Here is a 15,696-nt window from a genome sequence, read left to right as displayed (position 1 = left end):
TTAAAGGTTTTGAACATATTTGACCCCTGTGACCTTGAATATAAGGCAAGGTCATTTATTTGAACAAACTTGGTAGCCCTTCATTCCAGCATGTTACTGGCCAAATATCATCATCCTAGGCCTCTTGGTTATTCAGAAGAAGTTGATTAAAGATTTTTACATATTTGACCCCTGTGACCTTGAAAATTGACGAAGGTCATTTATTTGAACAAACTTGGTAGCCCTTCATCCAAGCATGCTTCTGACCAATATCATCACCCTAGGCCTTTTGGTTACTGAGAAGAAGTTGTTTAAAGTAAAAAGTTGACGCCGGACGGACGCCGGACGGACGACGGACGCCGCACCATGCCATAAGCTCACTTGGCCCTTCGGGCCAGGTGAGCTAAAAATGGGCCAAGGTACTGCAGTTGATCAGGTAGGGCATTGGTACTAGAATGACAGCATGATGATCAGAGGTCAAGGGGTCAAAACCTGGCTTGGCCTATGGCATTTTTATACTGAGAACACAATTGCTGACTTTTTTGTTTATTTTATCTTTATTAATTTTTCATAAAAATCCCTCTAGGTATGATTTCCTTTTCAGAATTGATTCATCAAAGCTTATAGTCATGCTGGATTTATTTTCCAATATTGTTATTGGTACAGGGATCCTTAACTCATTTACCCCTGAAATTTCATAATGAACTATTCCAACCTTTGAATTGGAAAAGTTCAAATTTGTCTTCAGGGGTGAAAGAGTTAACTGCTTTTAACACTAATTTCTATGAACTGACCTTTATATACTAATCCATCAGGAGAACAATTTGTGTTTCAGTCAACCTGTATTATGTCTTACATGATGCATAAACAACAGTTCACATAATATTCCAGTCCGGTTGCATGCTAAATATGATAGTACATGAAAATTTTCATCAGATATGGTATATTTCTGTAAAGGAATTATTTGTTGCATGTTTTAATGTCAAATTGGTCAAAGTGGTCTAACACCATTGATATAAAAATGAGACAGATGGAACTTGATGGAGATAAAGCATTTCATCGTTAGGACGTGGTCATAGCACTTAACAAGATAATCAAAGGTTCTGGGTTTGAAACTAGACTAAAGCTCTTCTTGTGTCACAGAAAATTTTGGTAAAAACTCAGCGAGTGCGCATCATTCACAAGTTGGTCCCCCACCCCCTTCAAACATCAGACGCCATTGGTCTTAGTTATATAGCAGTAACCAATCAGCATTGGATATCACCACAAGTCAATATCGTTCTCATTGGGAGTTAATTCGCAATAAATATTCATAATGTATACTTGGACATGCCTATACATATTAAACCCTTATCTCTTATAAAAGGATCATGTTTTTTTACCTAAATGATCCTGACTTTGAATGTTTTAATGTGAATGATATAGACAGGAACATTTGATCAGCGAGCCTAGCTTCCTGTGTCGTGGGGATCATACATGGCTAACATGTTACCTATACATTTCCTAACAGTCCGTCTGTCCTCTTTAAACTTCACCCTGAAAAATCTCTATCTTTGATCTTTTTCTAACATGATTCAAATTCTTAATCACCATTATAGGACTTTCATCTCGCCTTCAGTACACTGTACTTAACCGTTTAACATTTCAAACTATCTGCCATTTAAAATACATGAAGTTTTTTCATGTCTTGTTCGTGGTGATAAAATTTTAATAAATCTGACCATTAAGCGCGGGGTGAACGGTTATCTGCTGTTCTCCTTTTGATGGCATTGAAAATTCGATATTTACAGCTACGTTAACGCACTTACATAATCCTGGTGTTTTTTTGCTTTGGTCCTATTGTGGGCATGCTAGTGCCGACTTTTACTGTTGTCAGGGGGGCTTTTAAGCTACAGACTTCCCTGCCAAACCCTAAATACTTGTTACAGGGAAATGTTTACAGATACAAATCAAACTCTGACAGCTATGAATCGAGTAAAAACAATAAAACGTAAAGCAGACCAAGATGATCCAATGTTTTAGGCACCTTGGGATTCCGTAAGATCGGTTTCCATGATAGTACAACCTTACACAATCTGTAATACGAACTTTGGATGATGAATTATTCCTCTCCAGGGAAGAATCAAACCTTTCAAAAAAATCTCTCTCTAAAATGTTTACAAACACCATATCCCAGATTTCTAAATCATTACCTCATAAACTTATGTCAGAGTAGTTCTTCTATTAAATTTCACAGGGAAAAAAACAAATCAAGAGATATTTATTTGCCTATAAAAGCTCCTTCAGCAAATGGAAAAGTGAGAAATATCAACTATTTAAATTGGCTTTAAATCTGGGTTAAAATACTTAACATTGATTATAGCGACAACCAATAAGGAGAGTTAATGGATCGAGCTTAATGGGCCGCTAAACATTTTACTGCAGTCCTCCTATACATGTCCTTCAGATAGGAAATCGTTCTGTGCACTCACTGCACTGAGAGAATTGAGGTGGCAGAAGGCCCGACTGGTCACAATTATATACTGTGAAACCATTTTGGTATTGTTTCTGCCAAAAAAATATGAGATTATTTTGCAATTTTCAATTTCCTCTATAACATGTACTGCCAATTTCTAAAATCCTATTGCAGAAGTTTCCTTGTTGGTATTAAGATGAACTCTAGTTAATGAAATTTTAATTTCATAGAAACAATCCGGGTAGAACCTGCATAGTCCCAGCATCACTGCCACATTGAATCCGACTCAAGCTGCTAAGTTTGAGCTAAAGCCTCTGTTTTAAGTTAGAATCCCGGTGCTCTTTCTGTATCTCCGATGAAAAAAAGAGTTCCAATACATGTCCAGCATTTTGCTGACATGAAATTGCTTACCAATTTATGATATAAAAGAATATATGAAAGAAATTTATCTACGTTATGTGTATACTTTGACCATCCTGATAATACAGCAAGGTGTTTGTCCAATGGCCTTCCTGTCAAGATATTTGTCATATAATAATATAGCGCCCTATCTAGCTAACATAAGCCACTCTAAAGCGCTTTACAGTACATAGATATACAATTAATACAATTAGGATATACAAATTTTGAGGAATTCGTAGGAGCTGCCTTATCAGGCGCTAACTACTAGTCCTATGCCACCTGGCTAATATCTCCCTATGTGTGTATGCCTGCATGTGTGCTGGAGATGTATTGTGTTTTGTTTGTAGTGGGACTATGCTTTATGAATAAAGAAGAAATACCATAAATTTCAGAAAATAATTGATGAAGGTCTATATACAATAGAAAGATGTGGGACTCTCTAACTTAATTATGTAGATGATAAAACTGATGTCTTATTTGAAATGGACTCCCAAGTGCTGGTGATAGGAGCTTGGGCAATTTGGAAATTTTCAAAAATCTGGACAATCTGAGACAGCACTAGATGAAAGATTATCAAAGTTGTACATATTTGCTATAATTTGGTCCCTGGCCAGTGGCGATATACTGTGCTTAGGATTTCCCTTAATTTTTCCATCTACTTCATTCCGTCAACCATAATTACAAAATATATCAAATGTGATTGCAGTTCGCATTGTGTGTGCGGAGAAACACCACTCTGCTTGACTTTTCTACCATTCACATTTAATTTACCTTAATGTAGATCATAATGTTTTGCGAAAGCCTCTGTCTAGTGTGTGGTAAAGTATGATGTGATTTTCCATTGATTAGCAATGTCATTGTAAAATTGTCTATCAATCTCTATTAAATAAATCTCAATATCACACTTCCAATCTATGCTATTTTCGGAGAGTATACTCCATCTTCCTGTCTCGAGAAAACTGTCTAGCTGACCTGGATTTTTTTGTATTTTCTGTCATTTCATTAAACCTTCAAACTAGAATTTACCGAAGCTTCAAGGCTGTAAAGAAACCCAATGCAATTCGGTCTCATTCTGGTGGCATATAACGGTACCTATGCTACCAGACTCTGTCGATCACCGTCCAGCCCTGATGTACAGCCATATACAGAGAGATATATATAGCTTGTACTTATGTATAACTTCCCGACAATCCATTTTTGTGCATTTTCCAGACAATCTCATCCATTTTCTTTACAAAAACTTGACATTAAAAGGATAATAGAAAGCCCTTATTCACGGTAGGTCGTCTGCTCAGTTTGGGTGAAAAATGAAAATGGTCTTGTAATTAGAAACTTGGTTTTAATCTATTGGGTTATTTGAATAGTGCTTTTTGTCCATCAGAATGAAAATCAATGGCTAAATGGTATTGTATAATATTTTAAGCTATCAAGATTAAATTTCAAAGTATCTATCATGATGACAATGATTTCTAATCTCCAGATAAATGTTTCTGATTGCAATTCAGCTCACATTACTCACATTAGTAGGTCAAAGGTCACTAAACAGATTTATTATCAACGGTGGCAGAAATCATCAACGATCTGATGATGGACGTGGTGTAAGCGTTGAATTCATAGTTTGCCGTGGTGTGTAGGGTTGATAGTTTGAAATATCATCCTCTCTAGAAGTTAATATTATTTGCCCACATCATGTAATCAATTATGGAGTCATCAGCAGAAAAAAATACTTTGCAACCTTAAGGTATGACTGTAATATTTCACTAATGTTCTAACTGTTGTGTAGGTCTTTTTACGAAATAACGAATTGGACAAAGCTATCCTTTATATCACCTAATAGCTTTGCTTCATCAAATAAAAAGATATTCACTGAAGATTCACTAGCATTTAAATTTTCACGATATTGTCTTATGAATTATTATTATGACTTTGAAGATCAAATTGCTCAACTTTTGCGTAAAAAAAGCAGCAGAAAGTTTGAAAAGTTTTACTTTTCTCGACAAAGTTCTCTCAACTTTTAGCTGAAAGCATGACTTGCGTCAAAATACGCAAATTTATTTTACGGTTAAATTTTAATTCCTGTATTTTGTAATTTATAATTAAATAAAAAAAATGTATGAAGTCATCAAATTTCATGCATAATTTTAATGAAATACTGAAATTAATATTTATATATGTAATACCCAATTTCGTTTGTCGTTTTCACCACATTTTCTGTTCTGATGCTATCTTTTTAACATACCAAGACGACGGCTATTAATCTGTATGCACTTAGCCACAATTAAAATAAATCTTAAAGATCAGGCAACCAAGAAATATGAAGCCTGTTAACATTGAATTAAGAGGAATCAAATCTGAGGTAACAGCTGTAGGGTTATTCCATTTTAAGTGTATAAACACAATAACACTATACCATGGAGTGTCATAATACAACAAAACACCAATACTAATTAAATTCTGCTTCAACGGAACAATTATCAGGTCTCTGCTCCTGTTTTTTAAACTGTTGAATGGCATATATTAACTTACATCACAGCTTTTGATAAGGCTGCTGTGACAGACAGGGAGAAGGTTTTGAGAATAAAAATGTTCTTATAATCCCAGGCATTCCTCTGTGTTTGTAAACTGTACCTGATGAAAAGCTTAAGTGCTCTGAGATAACATAGATTTGGCTATCTCTCTTCCCAGCTCCTTCCCCCTACATCATACTCCACAAACACACATTCACAACACACAAACAACGTCAAATTCTACTCACCATCATTGTCAAACACCTCCCTGTAAAGACATAGAAAAGATACAAATTAATTATTATACAATTTATTCATATTTTAAATTTGTTTCATAATATAATCAATTAAACATAAATATGAGTGTTTGCATTTATTATAACATTTTTAACATGCTGTTCAGTTCTATTTAAAATGTAATCATGATATTTACAAACGTGACAATCGTCTCTTTAATGAAGAAATTGTAGAACTTGATTTTCTCCCTCGCAGTGACCATTTACCGTTAACCCTTAAAATCATAGTCTTACATGTTAAATCCTCGCAATGATGCAACTTAAAAATCTTGCAAATTTTTTTATGAGTGTTAGAGGTTTGTGGATAGTCAGAGGTTTCGGTTCGAATCCTTGTCTCCATCTGGCCTGAATAGATTGGGGGTGGCAGCTAGGGTCTACCATATTACAATGTATATTGTGTGGGAGGGGGTATCTATGTATCACTTATATTGGGAAAGGTTTGGGGGAGATGGGTATTTGAAGCAGCTGCAACAGAGCATTGTACATTGCTGTCATCCTGTCACATCAGATTTGACGAGATGCAGTCCTTGTTGATCATACATCACATATCCCCCCTCTCTGTCTTCCCAGAGGGCTCAGAACCGCGACTCTAATGAGGCGGAAGGTATGCACAATTTGTATGTTTGTGTAGCTTGTAGCGTATAATTAGTGTAAATTAGACCTACATAGGTTAGCCTGTGTACACTGTACACATGGTCAATCCAAGGCGCTACTATATATAAACAGGAAATACTAACAATATACCACTACCTCTCCTACCAGTGGCCTAGAGGCCTTTGCCTCCAGAGACAGAATAGAAAATGATACACTATTATACTAGACCACCACTGAACCCTGACAGCATAGTCAGGCGCTGGAGCTTTGCAAGCTTAGTTTAAACAGCTGCCCAGGAAACCATTTTCAAGTTTTGACAAATGGAAAAATGAGTTACCCTTGGCATTGCATTAAGTGAAAATAATCTGTTCATGTCAAGTTACTGGGGAGCTTAGTAGCCATCCTCATTTAGCTGTTATGCCTGGCAGGAATACATGACCAGTCCAGGCTTGCTGCTGTGTTACTCGGCCCTGACCAGCCTCATTAGCCATTAGTAAACACTGGACCTAGTATGGCCCTTCACCCTTACAACATTGTCTCCTTAAAGCACCATTATTCATGGTTATGTATTACTAACACATACAGGCAACTTGCTGACGTTTCACACCTACGATGAGTACATATATCCAGAACCCCCTGACATTATACACAATATGTATTGTAGATCAATCTGTTGCTAATCCCTGATGACCACACTTCAGCCTCTGCCTATTACAACACCTAAATGTACACAAGCTCCTTTAACTCTGTCTGGGCCACAAATCCCCTCTCATAACCCCAGCACACTCGACAGGCCACTTACTGGTCCCTTAGACCAATATAATAAGTGTACACGGTCCTTGAAACATATCACAGCCCCTTGTCTATCTGCCAGAGCAAATAACCTGACACAAACTTGCCCCTTACATATTACAGCCCCTAACTCCACCACAGTAGCCCCTTACACTTGTCCTTCAGACCAATAACAGACTAAAGCTTATCCCTCACAACACTTGCCAAGCTCCTGAACACTCAGGTCCTTTACATCTACAAGGATCAATTTAATCACTCCACTGACCCTTAGTGGTCAATTTAAGTGCCCTGCTATAAATGTATTTTTTATCTTACATCTGCCCGTGGTTACAGACATAGCTGTCATTAGTGTTATTTTGTGTGTTTTTCAGGAATGACAATTTTGCACTTGAGTAAATGTTTCCCAATCTATTATAGTGTAATTACTAACAAGTACAGGCCTACAGGTAAATGATATGCCTTTTTTACATACATCAGTTAATTCTGGAGCCTCTAACTCATCTCTGGTTTACAACTTATTATCTAGCAACCCAACAGGCTCTGACTCTCAATCTGATGGGGATATAGATGGATGCCCAGCTTGGTAGACACATGGACAAATAGATGAATGGATGGACAGTTAAATGAGCATGGACAGACAGACAGACACCAACACATAGACAACCAGATAGACACACACAGATATTTGAAATTGGACATACAAACAGATAGGATAGAAATTGGAAAGACAAATGGATAGAAAGACAAGACAGATAGTCACATGAAAAACCTGAAAGACAGATAGACAGACATGGAATTGTACAATCACCATATGTCTCACTTAATCTTTGGGCAAAGATTAAAATATTCAGAGGGATGGACAAATAGACAGACAAAATTAATGGGCAGATTGACAGCTCTTTCAGAATAATATCAACTTGACCTAATTTCCCTGGTCTTTCAGCTGTCAGATAGTTTACAAGATCAATGAAATCATTCTACAGTATTTGGATGACACACAAGTCCATAGCATGGTCTTTATCCTTGAAATGAACACCCACAAATCACTTCTTGTCACTTTGTGTATCAAATGATAGATAAGATTGTTCCTATTCAATCACTTCATTTATGTAGGAGACAATCAAGGCTGAAGCTGGACACTCCCTACAGCCTTACCCTTGGAGGGATGATATACAATATAACTACTTTATACTGCCATCACATATGTACAGGATTATGGTAGCATTGTAAAGAGGTTTTGCAGTACATCAATTGAGACTTAAAAACTAATTAAAAAAACAAAAACAGTGGTGCAAGGTGGGATAGCAATTAAAGATATATGTCATCTTTTATGTGGTAATTCCAGAGTTATATCTCTCTCTCTCTCTCTCTCTCTCTCTCTTAAAAACATCATTAAAAGCAATATCTTATATTTCAGAACTATATGAGTCTCTTTAATATACCATAATCTTGTGAACCAGTTGTACATGCATTATCAATTAAGCAAGACTATTTAACAGATATACTTTGGAGGTTTCCTGGTGTCAAACTCTTTGGAAAAGGAGACACAGACGGTAGCATATACAGCCTTAAATGACAGCGTATAAATCTTCAATGAAAAGGAGACACAGAAGGTAGCATACAGCCTTAAATGACAGTGTATAAATCTTCAATGTCTCAGCCCGAAATACTTTTCAAGTATGCATATTGTAATCCAACAGGTGAAACAGAGGTCAAGTTTGGCTGAATTTAACTTAAAAACTTCAGGAATTGGCCAATTACCTAAATCTGAGATAATGAATGGAGCCAGGCTGAGCGTTACAGCCACAAATCTATGCCCTATGGGTCTGGACTGCAGCTGAAACAACTTCAATATAGGCCAGGTATTCAAGCAGAGCAGGTGTTTTCTCTGGCCAAAAGGTCTTAATTCTAAAACTGGAAAGGAAGAGGTCAGGGTGATTAGATAGAGTAATCAGTGGACGGTTAGAAGCCATACCGATCCTCAGTGGGCTTTTCATTCCCAGCCCAAAGACTCCATCTGACTCACAGTTTTGCCAGCTATTTCTGCTACTAAGAAAAACCAACAATGTTTTCTTTTGATAGGCTGGCATCTGTATGTGTGGTCAGTTTTTCTGCCCATGTGTCCTAATGACTAATATATATATATAAACATCATCTTCTTGAAACCCCTGACATCATGTGTCAGGTTCGGTAGTTTGCAGACCAGAGTGACATGGCTTTGGCGTGTCAGACAATTTATCACAGAGGTCGACATATAATGACTATTGACAAGATGTAGCAAATATTTACAAACACATCATCAGCATGATGTTAATAGCAGGGTATTGGCTTTATCATTGTTTTTAATCTTAGGTGAATATTGATATCTATTAACTTTTTGAATAAATCTTCTCTCTGTATCAATCAGTTATACAATTATTCTGGTTGACAAATATTTATATACATGTATACCTCTGTAAAAGCAGTAATGGTTAAATGCTTCATATTTCACATTGTAAAGGAAATTATTTTACCATATTTATTCTGAAATTAGCATGAGGGGCCAACATATAAAAGTCTCCCAAGTAGTAGGGTGAGTTTATTACCGCACAATGAATTCATATTTGTTAGCATTTCTGCTGAACTACAATAGATATAGGTGGGCTTATTACCAGGCATGGGCTTATTGATGGATAAATATGGTTCATCTTTTTAATGGTTCAGATTTTTGCACAATAATGATATGAGTAATAGAAAGGGAGTGTATCAGGGCTTGTCCACCAAGCACAGAATATGTTGTATATAAATGGACTTTATTTGACTTGCACTCAAAACTAGAATGATAAGACAAACAGATAGTGGAGACTATAAGTTTCTGAATAAAAAATAGTAATAGAGCAGGTTTTGACAAAAAGTCTTGATTGTGAGTACCTGTTATACTTGATGACCTACAGAGTTTAGGAAAAACAGCTCTGAGATTTTAATAGGTGACAACAGCACCAATTATTTGGTCAACAAAACTAAACAGTTTATGACCAAACAGTACTGCGACCCAAAAACCTTCCCTAGGACCGCCATGCCTGACTGTTCCACCAACAGAGTTGGAACTTTTACCCGCCCAGTCCCATCCCTTTATACATGATATTCAAGGAACATTGTCAACATTCAGAGCCATGTGGCCCATGAAGCCTGGAAGATTATCCCTCTTAGCCTGCGGTATCTGAGGTGTTCAGGAAGAATGTTAGTCCTTCACCAGATTACTTGTACACATATCTGTTACCTGTTTTTACAGCTGAGTATGCTGTAACAATCAGTGTAAAGTGTCTTGTTCAAGGAAACACATTATTAATATATATAGTATATAATTTATAAAATATAAATAAAAAATAAAGTATATAAAATATATAGTACAATATATAACAGTTGATCACTTCACAAAGAGGTATACTATTTACTGTACTCTGAGGGCTGTACCATTATTATTCTTTAAAACCAATAAGAAACCAGGGTTATACAATTTCCTATTTAGAGTATTAGCCTTCTAGCAAATTTAAAATCAAAAAGCTACTTGCCCAATATATAGAAATATATTTCAAAAGGCTATTTTCCCTGACATACATATAATCTTCTAGTAAACTCCAAGCATAGGTTACAGTTGAACTGTACCTGGCCCTGCCAATGTTTTTTCCCAAAATAATTTTCCAGTCTGGAAATCTTCCTGCTCAATTTCAGGATCTGCTACTGTATAAAGTCTGAGAGACAAATTAATGTAAAGAATGGCCATGCTAATGCATGATTTTATTCCCTTCCATCACTTCTATTGGCTAGATCCTCGGGAGACCACACGCCGGACACCAAAGGTGTGATAGTGGATTGGACTTATGTCCCTAATGGTCATTGTATAGAGCTGACCGATGGAACATAGGTGTAATATAAACTAGTTATGTCTGACCAGAGAACGCTACAGGTTTCCTGTAAACCTGGCCCTCTCCATCAATTGTTAATTTGATTAGAAGGAATCCAAGCCATAATGGGACTGTCTGCATGTAGGGTACCTCATTACCAAACAGAGCTACTTCATCAACAACACTCTAGTAGCAATCAATCAAAGCCTAGAAACAGCCCACAGTTGCACCTGCATCAAGATAATCGAAAATAGTTTCTTTGAACTTTCTGAGATGGACAAAAAACGTCATATGAAAATCTCCATGACGACCTATACGCTGTAGATGAGCTAAAGGATGAATATATATGTTACACATTATACCTGTGATTTATTTTAGATTTGAGTTCTTTAAGGGTGTATGCTACCTTAATTACAAATTACACCTGTGATTTGTGTTAGAGTTTTCTCCCTTGAAGATATATGCTATATAATATATAATACACATTATACCAGTGATTTATGTTAGAGTCATTCCCCCTTAAAACAATTAAATTTACATCCTGCCATTATTCAAAATAATCAAAATATTAATTCTTGTGTACCTGTTAAAGTGTCATCAATTATTGTGTATCTTTTAAAATGAGTCATCTATTTTTGTGTACCTGTGAATATGTTAGGACTTCTTGTGTATCTTTCAAATGTGTCATCTGTTATTTAAGTCTGAATCATTATTCATACAAGATGGTTAACCCCCAGATATCTTATGGTAGAATGTTTTTGATAACAAGTTGTATGTCACAGCAGAGTAGTATATATGCACTGTGTAACTGTAAAATTTTCGCACCTAAATTTTCTGCCCTTTCACCATTTAAAACTTATTTACTAATTATTACTTTGGTCCATGTGTACCTCCTGGTACAGCATGATGATATTCATGTTACATTTTTCATCCCATTTCATATTTGGCATCTCATTGAAGGGCGCACAGAGAATAACTTAAACCTGACAAATGAACTACGATCACCATGTTAAATTAAGCCATCACCTGTATTAACAGACCACTTGCGTTATACGACTCTCTAAATTGTTTATAAATTACAGTATAAAGTGATTGTAATTGATTGGGTAGAACCATTATATGCAAGAAATTGACATAGAATGGACATTTCCTGTTATAAACATAAATTTTATGCGAAACATGAATTATACAGATGTGTAGAATTAGATTTCTATGTTTACCGTAGACCATCTAGCTCGGTATATGATAACAGTAGCAGGGTGTTTTTTTTATCAAATAGTTGACAAATGACTTGTCAATTGTCCACTTATCCGAATGTGATATACATTATACACGAGGTTAGACAGCTGAAATCAGCTCCCAACTGTCAGCTTTTAGGTATCGGATGGGCACAATTGGGGATTAAACTCCATCATCAACAGCCCCTCATTCCAACAACTGTGAAATTGTCATGTCAAATTATATTTTGTGTTTTTCAATTTCCGTGTCAAAATGACACATATCCATATAGACCCCATCACACAGTCTTGTAACATTAGCACAAAATGACTGTTTGAAATGGGTGGAGAATGAAATAATAGTCACTGATATATATATGTTAAGGCAGGATACGAATGGACATGAGATTTTTCTGTGGATAAAGTGTTAATTTTGAAATTGCACTCATAGCACATTTGCCAGTTTCAAGATTAAGACATAAACAATTTATATACTTGATGATCAATCTAAACTCCTGCTGTTCCTGAAGACGTTATCATTATCCTTCTTTTATTTCCAAACAAAATGAGCATTATACTGAACTTCTGTAAAACAACAAAGCCAATTTGTAATCATTCACAAAACTGTGATGATGACCCAATATTTTTCATCAGGCTGGTATAAAGCTCATTAAAGATTTGTAAAACATGGCCACGTTTATAATGAGATCAGCCATGATTTATCCCCATGGCCATCTTGGATGCATCTGAGATTAGTACAACTGGCCTGTCTGGTTGGCCTGCTGTAACAGCAGACCAACCAATCCACATTGTTTATTGTAATTTGCTATCAACTTGATGGCAGCAAGAAATTATTGGCCAAAAAAAATGATTACAAAATTCAATTACCATTCACAAGTAATTAACCAAGGATACAAATATTTTTTTTCTTAAGGTTTTCTGGAAACCAATTCTAATAGTGTTTCTTTGCAGGGGAAATTACAAACAGATATAACGTGTTGAAGTTGAAATATTTAAAGAATTCTACTTGCCCAATAATGACAAGTGTTATAACTGAGGCCTTGAACATCCATAAAATGCAATGATTTTGGATGCTGTAAAAGAATTAAAAATCCTTTTCCATGCGTCAATTTTTGAGATTTGCTAATTTTCTGACATTTAGTTCAGAAACCAATGTGTCCAAAATAATGATAATCAACTGTATATGAAATACACAAGAAAGAAGAAATTTCTTTCACATGTTCTTAAATTAAAGTATGACTCCTACAGACTTCACAACAAAAAATATAAACACTGTATACAAGGTTTCCTTTTTTCTTGAAAAAAACCTGTTATGTCCCCACAAAAACAGGCTGGTGAATTAAAAAGTGATCATCTACTTATTTTTACTGTAAAACTGACAGGGGTTTTCTGGTATCTCATCATGGCTAATGGACGCCTGTCACAATCTTAAATGGAATCCCAAAATACCTCAATAAAACAGCCATTGTTTTTAGATCTTTAGCGATGGAAGACCCTAGATGTCTTACAGAAACGAGAAATCCCCAATTAATTCACCATAAAATCCAATTAAAACAAGAGGTCCTGAGGACCTGATTTTCTTACTTGAAAATATCATAAATGATGGCAAAATATTCTCATTAAAAATAATATTAATATTTAACTTTCAGGTTATTACACTAGTGCACTGCTAACCTACTGTCAGTGATGCTGGTATATCTCAAGTTTCACCAAGACATCTTAAATGATTTGAAATTTACAGCTAGACATGATTTCACTGAACGTTTTGTACTTATTTAACCTTTGACCAAAAAATGAGGTCAAGGGAATATCCAAAATAAGACAATTAAATAGAAATGTTTACTTTTATTGGTGAAAAAATTCTGCAGACCCCTATACCGTTAATTTTCCACCCTCAGGTCTTTTTCAAACTGACATCTCACATTTAATTGATCCTCCCGTTCTTAATTAACATAATGTATTTATTTCACACTTTTAAGAATTGTTTTAAGATAACTCTTAATTGAATTCCCCTGCTTGTTCTGATGTAAACAAACTTAAATTATGCAGAAATTATTTTATCAAGTATTCATAATGATATAATTTCAGATCTTGCTTAACTTTTAGCTTTATATGTTTCACAATTTCTCCTAGTTATTCTTTCACATTTTCAATCCAAACCCTTAAAATCTATTTAAAATACATTTTGTTTGATTACCGTATTGCCATAATGGTGAAACTATTTCATTTATGGTTGTAAAATCTTTAAAATCTGGATTGTAAAAAGAAAAGAAATATAGATCTTGGGATAATTGGAGTCCTAAAGGATGAAAGATAAGCTTTTGTAAACATCTCCTTGCAACAAACACATCAGTGATAGATTTGCATTATTAGAAATCTTTCAGATCCAGGCACGGCCTCGACAGCCTAGCTACCAAAGCACTCTGGAATTACACGTCACTATTGAAAACACACGTTCTAAATCTTAATCTAAGGATAAATTTAAATAAACATGTAGTTGATTTTTTTAAATCTATTGGTTAGCTAAGATAAATCGCTGAAATTGAGAAAGAAACTCTACCTTGGCAGGACTGCCATACATCAAAACAAACCATGGACGGTATTTTTATGTATAATGACAAACAGATTTTCTGCAGGCAAAATCAGGGAAATGGATATAGCAAAAAACAACAACATTCGGTAATCATGTTAATTCAATGGCACCAATTCGTTACATAAATCTTCTGGGGTGTTACAGGGGAGATGTTTTTGTCCGGGGTGATTAGTCTCCATGTTTAAACACTCAGTTCTACCTCAATAATAAAGGACCTGACCCCAGGGGCCAGCAGGAAGTCGGGTAGGATTGGGCGAGGGGCACCTGCTGCAAGTTGGGTTGGGGGGTTGAGGGGCTGAGCTAGAGGTGTAGGGTATGTTTGAAAGTATTTCAGGGGAAGTTAGGAGGGAAGGGCGTGTTGTGATGGGTTCATGTGTTTCAAGGTCAGGGTGAAGGTTATAGGTAGAAAAGAGCATGTCCGAAGCTCAGGGAGACGGTACAATATATCTGAGAAGGTCAGTGATAGAGGAAGTTCAGGAAAATTTAGAGAAAAGGACAGACTTGTGCAAATCCAAAATTCATTCTTAAAATCTGTATAAATCAATTTATCAACGAAACTGGACACACCAAGGTAGAAATGTTGATAACAGCATAAGTTTGTAAAATATTCTATAATGCTAATGACATTTCCCTCCACAGCTGTGACTCTGATTCATCAATACAGAACTATAATGTTTAAAGTTAGAATATTTTAATCCAGGTTCAATATAAGGTCAATATCCTCCACATGGTTTCTCTGATGAGATTCACATAGAGTTTTAACAACCGTTCGCTTTAATTATACCGCAACACAGGATGCACCTCACGAAAGGTCATGCATACATCTCCTATGTTACGAAACTGATACCTGACAATCATTCACAGTATCTCACTTAAAACCACAGCAATATACATCATTAAAAGTAATCCAAAACTTGAAAAGAGATCTCCCAACATATTTATCCCAGAATACCTAT

General features: G+C 35.7%; 1 protein-coding gene across 5 annotated transcripts in view; it reads right to left on the bottom strand.

Moving 5' to 3' along the window:
• Nucleotides 1-15,696, bottom strand: part of LOC110467153 (inactive tyrosine-protein kinase transmembrane receptor ROR1-like) — a 238,023-nt gene that overhangs the window by 56,751 nt on the left and 165,576 nt on the right. For all 5 annotated transcript variants that reach the window (XM_021524103.1, XM_021524101.1, XM_021524105.1 and 2 more), the window contains one exon: nt 5,592-5,611. In XM_021524103.1, coding sequence (XP_021379778.1) covers nt 5,592-5,611 — 20 coding nt within the window. The remainder of the gene's footprint in view (nt 1-5,591; nt 5,612-15,696) is intronic.

The sequence above is a fragment of the Mizuhopecten yessoensis genome, unplaced genomic scaffold, assembly GCF_002113885.1.
Source record: "Mizuhopecten yessoensis strain PY_sf001 unplaced genomic scaffold, ASM211388v2 scaffold11163, whole genome shotgun sequence".
Classification (NCBI taxonomy): Eukaryota; Metazoa; Mollusca; class Bivalvia; order Pectinida; family Pectinidae; genus Mizuhopecten; species Mizuhopecten yessoensis.
Note: the sequence above shows the minus strand (reverse complement) of the source record. Positions and strands in the feature narration are given on the sequence as shown.